The sequence below is a fragment of the Gavialis gangeticus genome, unplaced genomic scaffold (assembly GCF_001723915.1).
Source record: "Gavialis gangeticus isolate Ggan-Ray unplaced genomic scaffold, GavGan_comp1, whole genome shotgun sequence".
Taxonomy (NCBI): domain Eukaryota; kingdom Metazoa; phylum Chordata; order Crocodylia; family Gavialidae; genus Gavialis; species Gavialis gangeticus.
Window position 1 is genome coordinate 71,368,388 of NW_017729032.1, and position 9,745 is coordinate 71,378,132.

Sequence of the window (9,745 nt, forward strand, 5' to 3'; positions counted from 1 at the left end):
GTCCGGCTGCTCCTGCAGCAGGTGTCGCGGGGCCGGGCGGCGGCGGGCGCGGGGCCACCGCTCCGGGCGCTGCACCGCGCTTCAGGTAACATCCCCTCCCCGGCCTCTCCCCCTCCCCGCGCGCCCCTGGGACTGGGCGAGTCTCCACCACCTTCCCCGGCCTCCAAGTGTGACTGCAGCTGGGACGGGGGTGGGGGAGACACTTCTGCCCTGGCTCTATCCAGGCGCCCGGGGACTGGGAGGACGCGAGGTGGGGCACGTCTCCGGTTTCAGGCCAGGGATTGACGTTATGTGACATCATGTCATGTTATATCTCTGATTTGGACGCCATGTGAGCTGAGGCAGTGAGGTTTTCCAATTCGCGGAAGACGCCACCTTTCCCCTCTGACCCAAACAGCTGCCCAGGTGTGGGGCAGCCAGCAGCAGGGCAGTACTGTACGTGGCCTGATGCACATGGCCGTGAGGCCCAGGCCCAGGCGCCCCTTCCGATTAGGCCCCAGATGCCTAAGTTTTCTCCTGTATGCTTGTGGGGGTGATGCCTAGGTTCAGTGTTGCCAGGTATTGGGTAGTTATTCTCCACTTTTGAAGAAAGGTCTTCTCATTCATTCACTGGCAGGTTACAGTGAGCAATATAAAGCAAATAAGAAGATTTATTACATTACCACATCCTGGGAAACATGCAAATAAGATATAAGGATAGTTATTCTTAAGTTTTGAAGAATGGCCTTCTAATATACTCAGTGGCCTGTTACAGTGAGCAATATAAAACGAATAAGAAGGTGACTTATTACATTACCACACCCTGGGAAACATGCAAATAAGCAGGCAAATAAGTCCTTCTCTTACTTACTTTATATTGTACACCATAAAACGCCAATGTGTGAACGAGGACTGGGTCACGCACTTCTGCAGCAGCATTGGCGGGGGGGAAGGACCTTTTTCCCTGGGCTTCAGTCCTTTTGCCTAGCCCAGGTTGCCAAAAAAATCTTAATTTGCCTTTTGAGCCTTTCAAGCTGTTTGTTATGCTGCTGCTACATTTGACCTGTTTGCTTTGCCAATCCAACAACCCCACACAACCAGAGTGAGCCCTGGTAATTTGGGGGGAGGCATTACTCCCAAATTTTAACAGGGGTTGAGAGTGAGACTGGTGGCCAGTGAAACTATTCCAGTCACAATTCTTTTTTAAAAGACTTTATTAGGCTACACAACAGTAAAAACTTATTTGTACTAATAAAGACAGTGCTTACATAGCCTTGGATTCAAGGGGAAAAAGGTCAACTGGACAGGCTTCCTTGTTTCCGTGGGGACTTTCACTGATTTGGTTCCTCCTTTTTGCTGAACTTCGGACAAGGTCGAGGTTGCATGGTTTAACCATGATTATATACTTAACACAGGGTTTTCCATACTTGGTTATGCTTTGCAGCTACACCAATCTTTTTCCATTCCCTTGTATTATGTTAGTGCACCATATCACTGTCTGCAGTGTATGCTCAATTTATGTCATTACCACATAGGCCAAGCTCAGATCAGTTTATGACACAGCCTGTGTTACACAGTGCCTGTGCTGCACATGGCCTGTGATGCGTGTATGGGCCTACAGGCCGTCGGTACTGGTGGACTCGCAGGATTGGATGTGCGGGCAGGATGTGCTCATGCTGCTCAACAACTTCACAGGAACAAGAAGTGGTTCCTTTAAACCCGGTTGGTCAACCTCAGCTTGCAGGCCAAATGTGGCCTGTGGAGCATTGGAATCCCATCTGTGGGACTCCTCCTGAACTGGGCAATTTGGCAGTGGGGGAGCAGTAACAGTACTGCTATCCCTCCCAGCTGCCAAAATCCCAAGCCCTCTGGAGCAGGTCTGACTTGGGCCAGGACCCACCCACTGCACGGATAGATCAGAGCCAGACCATGACCCCTTCCCTCCAGGCCACAGGATTGGGGCCAAGCTGCGCCCACTTCTCTCAGTGGGACTAGGCCACATCCCCTTCCCACATCCTCTGCAGGCCCAGGCCATGTCCCCTTACCACTGCCTGGTCAGGTTGGGGCTAAGCCTTGTCCCTATCCTCCTGCAGGGTTGGACCATGTCCCTTCCTCTGTGGCTAGTTCAGGGCTGGGTCCTTCTCCTTCCCCACCCATGGGGCCATGCCATGAACTTTTCTCTCTACCTAGGCAGGTTGGGGCCAGGCCATGTTCCCTGCCTCCTGTGGGGCTGGGCCACAGCCACTTCCCACCACAGGGCCAGCTTAGGGCTGGCCCAACCCTGCCTCCATTGCACTGCTGGATCAGGGCCAGGTTTTCCCCCTCTCTGCTCTGTGCTGCCAGATGGGGCCTTGCTGGATCTGGCCCATGGAGGGATTGGGCGCACTGCCCATCCAGCCCTAAGAGGTTGAGTACCACTGCTTTAAACGGAGCAAACAGGGTTTAGGATTGACCTTGCTCCTGTGAACACTAGGATGGGTGACCTTCACAGCCCCAAAGTAATTTGTAGTGACCTTCAAGTCATGTAATAGCCTCACCCAAAACACAATTGGCCCTTGAAAATAGTAGCAAGTAACACTACTCTAAGCGAATGCCAGGAACACCAGAATTCCAGAAGATAGAGTGAATAATTAACAGGTAGGAATTAGAGAGAGAGGATCAGTTGGGCAATTCTAATGGTTTTCTCAATTACACCCCCCCCAATTAGGGCAGTATAACCACTTTTTACTATTAAAAAAGTCTAAGCTAGCTGTCAGTTAAAAAGATCATTAGTCAAACACCTGAATTGGCCTTGAGTCCATCAAGGAAGAAGCCAATTCAAGGAATAAGCAGCTAGCATAGTATTCAGATGATGTTTGACTGCTTGACAAAATGATGTTTGACAAGGAAACATGTTTCTAAATGAGAGGCTGAAAAGGTTGTAGTTTACCTTTGCAAGAAGATAAATAAGAGGATAAGTCTATGAGATAATGGTCTAGGAAATGTAAATTTGGAGCTTCTGTTCTCTGGTTTTAAAACATAAGATTGAGGAGACATTTGATGATTTTTAAAGGTGGCAAATTCAGAACTGATAAAAGGTATTTTTTCAAGCAGTACATAACTAGACTTTAGAAATGAGTGCCCCAGGTTGTTATTCAGGCCAAGAGTATAGCAAGGTTCAAAAAGAGACTGGTTACATACATACATACATACATAACAGAAACATCCTGATGGTAACAATTTGGGAAGGAGATACTAAACCTTGTACATAGGGGCTTAAGACAATCTCTGTTAGAGATCAGGATGAGACCTAATGTTGGACAGATTATGCCACATCTGCCTGCAAAGCATCTGGTACCAGCCACTGTCAAAAACAGGATTCTGACCTTAGAGGAACTTTGTGTCTCATTCGTTATGACAGTTCCTCTGTTCTAGTTAATCTGGAAGTCTTGATGTTATGATTACTATATATTACCCATTCCTATCCAGTGAATGTCTCTCTAGGTCCCTCCACACTCTTTTTTAGATCCTAAGTTTCTTATACATATGAGGTGCAAATGTGTGGCCTGTGTCCCTGTTATAACAGTGGGTATTTTCACAGCCTTTTTAAACAGGATCTTTAGGGGGCTGTTCCCACTAAAGTTACTCTGTTCTTCCCCTGTGAAAGGAAAGATTTTTATTTTCTAGAAGGGCTGCATGCTACAGCCACCCAGGCAGGGAACAGAAAGTCTGCTTCCTTGACTGCTTAATACTGAAACACATCCCAGACACCCATAAGGCAGGACTTTTGGGGCAGGAATGTTGTGTGTCACAGTTTTATATTGTGTGAAGGACTGGCAGAGTTGTACAATTCAAGTGGGGAAGATTAATCAGGGGGAGGGAATTTTTTTAAAATAAAGACCACTATTAGTTCATTTTAGAATGTTTAAATTCAGAATGCATATTTCCATTCGGTAAATTGTAACAGTCTGGCTTTTCTTCAAATTGCACTGATAGCGGTGACGAAGATATAAGAAAATTACCATATAGAATGAACAGAGGGAAGACCTAAACTATTTGTAACATGAAGCTTTTGAAAACCATATCTGATTTATTTCAGAATCACAGCCAATGTTCAAGAAACCAGTGGACAGAACTGGTCAGTTTTGCTTTGGTGAAAATCAGAAAGCTAGAAATTCTGTCTGTTAAAATCAGGTCCGTAAAAGGTGTTTTTGGAGCTCCAGATGGGAAGATCTCTGGTGTTTTCTCTTGCTGTCTTTACACAAGAGGAAGCTGTTGGAGGATGTTACAGTTTGTTACTTTTGTAGACTGAGATGGGGCCAGACCTTTCCACCCATTATAACTAAGCCTGTTGCTCCCTGTTCTTTCTAGTTTTCTTGCTCCAGCTATAGCTTTCACTTCTTGCTGTGCTCAATGCCATTTCCTAGCCAGATCTCCATTTGCACTTAAAAATCTGAATAACACACACAAACACACTACTACGACTACACACACACAGCTTGATGGCATTTCTTGACCCAGCCACTACCAAACCCTTCCAAATTCTCACCTCTGTTGAAATGCCAACAGATTGCCGCTCCCCCCTTCAAAATGCTGTCATAGATGTAGGATTCATGGGCTGGATCCCCACCCCCGCAGGTCTAAGACAGTGGTTCTCAACCTTGTTTGTACCAGGACCCATTTGTAAACATCAATGGCCAGTCCCAACCCAGTGCCCCTCGCTCCCAACCGGCTGGCCCCAGGCCCTGGCTCCCCAGTGTCGGGGGCATGGGGTGGGTGTGTTGGGGGGGGCAAGCAGCCCCTGGCAGGCTGGAACTCTGCCAGCCTGCAAGGGAAAAGTCGCAGTTTCCCATGTTTTGATCCTTTAAAGGAGAATCCATTTTTTAAAGTTTGTTTCCAGTCCTTTCATATATTGTTGAGACTCACTTTTGGGTCATGACCCACAGGTTGCGAAACACTGGTCTAAGAGATGGCTGAATTGAATGATTCTAGCAGACGTGCTGTTTACCTCAGCTGTACTCATCTCAGCGGAGCTCAAATATCCTGAATAACCTAACAGACTAGTAACACTGAGTAACAAGGATTTAATGGTCATTCTTTTTGTATAAAAATAACAATCCAGCCTGTGAGTTTCAATATTTAGCAATTATTCAAAATCTTACTTCAGAAAATATAGCCATGGTTATGTTTTGATTTGTTTTGGAAGCATTGTTTCTTTCAATACATAAACCTCGTTATAAAGTTGAACTCACTTGGCAAATTTAATTATGCTACAAGGGCTCTTATTAAAAAATCATATAGGGATTTTTTCCAGGGAAAATTGGTATCTCTTCACTAAAAATGAAGTTCTTTTAACAAGCCTGTTTGATTTCAGACAGAGTTGTATCTTCTTTTTTATGTTACCAAAAATATATCAGGTGTAATTGATGAATGGTATATATATAAACTCATTTAAGAATAGATTGATAAGGTAGGGCTTTCAGCTGTGAACGAATTATTCTTTGGAAACCATCTTCTCTTCTCTTAGTCTTGGAACATTATGGGCTTATTTTTCTCAGCTGATGAGATGATTAGCTTAAAGTATAAAGGTGGTTAGCTGCATTAGTCAGAAGCAGGAGTCCTGGTTTTCTCTGATTTAAAAAAATCCCCAATTTTTGGTTAAAAAGTAACTCCAAATCCACATTTTCCTGTAATTAAAATGAAACATCACTATATATAGATAGCTATATATCTATAGCTATATATCTGTATATTAGTGGTGTTTCATTTAAATCATGGAAACATGTGGATTTGGAGTTACTTTTTTTAACCAAAAATTGGGGATTTTTTTAAATCAGAGAAAACAAGGATCCCTGGTCAGAAGGCAAGCAGAAGCTAGGACAGGGTGACACTTTAGAAACCAACTGGTTCAGAGAGGCATGAGCTTTTGTAGGCAACCACTTACAGGTGCTAGGAGCGGTCTTGGTCCTTTATGATCTATTTATAGCATCTGACAAGGTAAATGGTGCCTAGGATATGCCTCTCTGTACCAGATGGTCTCTAAAGTCCCACCCTGCCCCTTCGGCCTAAGCAAGTTCATCTCTGAGGTACCATCCTACTTTATCTTCTGTTTTAGCACTTATGAAATATGCTAATATAAAGTGTCAACTACAGAATTGCTGAACAGGATCCATTTTAAGTGTACTGGCCAGGATATCATGTCCTCATCACCAGCTAACTTGTGATTAAATCAGTTGTAACCAGAACAGTAAATAGGTGGTGTATGCTCCCTATGCATCACTAGGGCTAAAAAGTTAACTATTGTTAGTCTTCCAAGCAAAAGCACTCCATGTTTGAGCCCAGCTTGCTTCACCTTTGAAGCAATCTTAGGGTAAACACAAATATACGTGGTCTTTAATGGCATTTTAGACTTTAACTGGTAAAGAAAATCATTAACCTACTGTATGTCACAAAAAAGCAAGCATTAGCTAGAAAAACATCAGACATTCTTCTGGTTCTCATACAGATCATATTGATTGAATATGAGAGTAAATATTATGAAAACATTATGTGTAGAAAGTCAGGATTTTTTCTCCATGGAGGAAAAAGGGAAGTCACACATTTGTTCAGAAGAGCAATGGATCTCAATACAATTTCAGCTTAGTTTTCTTTTCTTTTCTTTTTTTTTTGCTAGACCGTTAAAGTAGGGAGGCCCAGCTCAGCTGTGTCTCAAGATTGTTTCATGCAGTGAAACTTTCAGCTGACCCATGAAAAGGAAATAGTAGACACATTTATGATTGCTATGTAGTTTTCTTGGGAATCATAAAAGCTGCAACTTGTAATGTAGTTATCCTTTGGATATGAATAGAGCAGTGTCTGCAAGCACCTATAACTGGAGATTACAGTGAAAAGCAAATACTAAACTACATTTATCAAAATAGGCGCCCCTTTCCATGTTATATTTTATGCTGGTGCTGACAGACAGCCCTGATTCTGGGCCCACAGCCTCCCTGCAGGAGTTTAAACCACTGCACCCAAACTCAGCTGGGCTGCCTGGTATGGGGACTGAGGCTCCTGGAGAGGGGAGCCAAACAGCTTCTCCCTTCAGGGACATTAAACCCAGCATCCCACAGTTCTGGTATGGGTGCAGGGGTCCGTGCTCCACTCCCTCCCCCCCACAGTGGGGGGAGCTGAAGGATTCCTCCCACTGGTGACTTGAAACCCTGTGCCTTCAGTTTAAAGTCCTTAGTGGGAAGAGCCCTTTGGATCACCCTGCTGGGACCTCTGATCCCCTGTGCATCCCTACTGGAGCTGCTGGGTGCAAAACTCCCTAGGGGGATGCCCTTGAATGGACCCAGAGCTGACAAGCAGCTGATTGTCAGATCTGACCTCAGGACAGCACAGGTTCTTGGAGTTGTCTGTGACCATGACCCTGATCATGATTCCAGGGTCCTTCTGCACTGACAAGTAAAAGAGCACAACTGGGATCTGATCCCTAATCTCAAAATCAAACCTCCTGCCATGCACATGGCATGGCAGGAGACTTGATTGTTGGGCTCAGGGATCAGATCCTCATGGTACCTTTAAATGAATGGGTGCCAAGGGCCTAAGAGAAAAGTCATATAACTAAAAACTCACAGTTACTTTAATTCCTGAATAATTTATTCATAAAATAGAGGAAAAGGGGACCCTTCCAGGTTCTTAATTATATTACTGTCTCGGGAGTCAGCTGGATCTTTATGGATTCTCCAGGATCTGTGTCATTATGCTAATACACTGGCCATTTACAAACTAGTCAGGGGGGACCAGCAGGCATTGAGGGAGTCCCTGTTCCCCCGAGCGCTACCAGGAGTGACAAGAAATAACGGTCACAAGCTGGCAGAGGGTAGATTTAGGCTAGATATCAGGAGGCGCTACTTCACGGTCAGGGCGGCCAAGATCTGGAACCAACTTCCAAGCGAAGTGGTGCTGGCTCCTAGCCTGGGGGTCTTTAAGAGGAGGCTGGATGAACACCTTGCTGGGGTCGTTTGACCCAGTACTTTTTCCTGCCATGGCAGGGGGTCAGACTTGATGATCTGCTCAGGTCTCTTCCAACCCTACCAACTATGAAACTATATATATGCAGTTTGTAAATATCAGTTGAAGCTTTTCTTTTGCTTACTTTATGATGAATTTAGGGTCTATACATGTACATGTAATTTAACTAATAAACTGTAGCAGATGTGGTGCAGTTAAACAGAAATTAAAGTTAGCAGCACATAATAATGTAACAGAGTGGTTGGTCCCCTTAAGAGGGGGTGGCCAGTCCTGTTGAGTAGCTGCTGCTGTGGGGAGCTGTTAACAAGGGAATGACTCACTGAGAGCTCAACAACTTGGAGCAGAAAGGGAGACTGAGGGAACAGTTTGGAGGGAAGGAGTCAGTTGTGAATATAACAGTTTGCTATAGCCAGGGGCCAGGCTGCTGTGCTAGGGGCTAGATCAGGGGTGGGCAAAATACAGCCCGTGGGCTGGATCTGGCCGCCAGGTGACTTCATCTGGCCCGCAGGCAGCCACCAATTAATTGTACCCTGCTCAGCCTGTGTGCTTCACTCCCACGCTCCCGCACGTGAGGGCCCCAGCCCCAGCCAGGACGCACAGCTTCTGGGCAGGACTGCTGCTGCCACTGCTGCATCCACTGGGAGACCTGCTCGGCTTCCCCGGCCTCCAGTGGTTTCTCCTTGTGTCCCTGCTGCAGCAGGTAGGGAAGCTGCAGCAGGGCAGGGGTGTGGAGCTCAGGTGGGCAGGGTGTGGGTGGGATGTGAGGGAGGCTAAAGGAGTGTGGGGATCCTCCCCATATGCCCCTCATGGTGCACAGCCCTTGCCGCCAGCACCCCCTGGCCGCCTGGCAGGAGCAGCAGGCAATGGGCCGTCAGGGTGCTCATGACCTATGGATGTGCAGCCACCGGACAGCACACGGCTCCAGCCAGTTCCAGGAGCTGCACACGGTGGCAAGGAGTGGGGCCAGGCAACCGGCTCCATTGCACAGAGCTTCCCCCCAGTGGTGCACAAATCCGGGGAGCTGCACTTGAGCCTCATGCAATTGAGATGGGCCAGCCTGGCTCTGATCTTTGCTGCCATGTGCAGCTTCCAGAACTGGTTGGAGCTGCATGCTGCCAGTGGCTGCGCCTGTACAGAACACAAGCGCCTCAAGGGCCTGGTGCTACTGCTGCCAGTGGCAGCAGGGGCTCTGTGCCGTGGGGCAGTATGTGTGATGGGGGGTCCCCACACTCCCCTCCACCCTCCCTTATGCCCCACACACCCACACGCTGCTCACACCCCGACAGTCCTCTCACATATACACACAGCCACACCCCCCTCACAAACCCCACCTCCCACGACACACACACACCTACCCCTCCAACAGCCCCCCAATATACAAGGGTAAGACTTTATTTTTGAGTTTTTATCCAATCACCTCTCTATACACTAGGCAAACGTACATAAATCAGGACAAAAATATTTTTTTGAAATAAAATACATTATAGTAGACGTTTGACTTTTAGTATATGATTTGTTTTTTCCTGGTTCCAAGATTTCATTCCACCTTCCCCTCCCCCAAGGAGTACTCCTAGGGGCAATGGGAGGGCCTCCCAATGGCAAAGCTCAGGGGTGAAGGGGTGGGACTTCAGGTCCCAAGATGGTAATTAGGGGGTGGGGCACGTGTAAAGGGGTGGGGCTCCAGGTGTGGGGTGGGGACCCCTCCAACAGCTCACCACAACATAATAAACTTATTAAGTGGCCCTCCAGCTGAAATAATTGCCCACCCTTG

General features: G+C 46.7%; 1 protein-coding gene across 1 annotated transcript in view; it reads left to right on the forward strand.

The window, feature by feature from the left end:
- The window catches only part of VWA8 (von Willebrand factor A domain containing 8), a gene marked incomplete at its 5' end in the record, with an annotated part of 370,441 nt that continues 360,696 nt past the window's right edge, over positions 1-9,745 (forward strand). The window contains one exon of the mRNA XM_019523815.1: positions 1-85. Within this exon, the coding sequence (XP_019379360.1) occupies positions 1-85 (85 nt within the window). The remainder of the gene's footprint in view (positions 86-9,745) is intronic.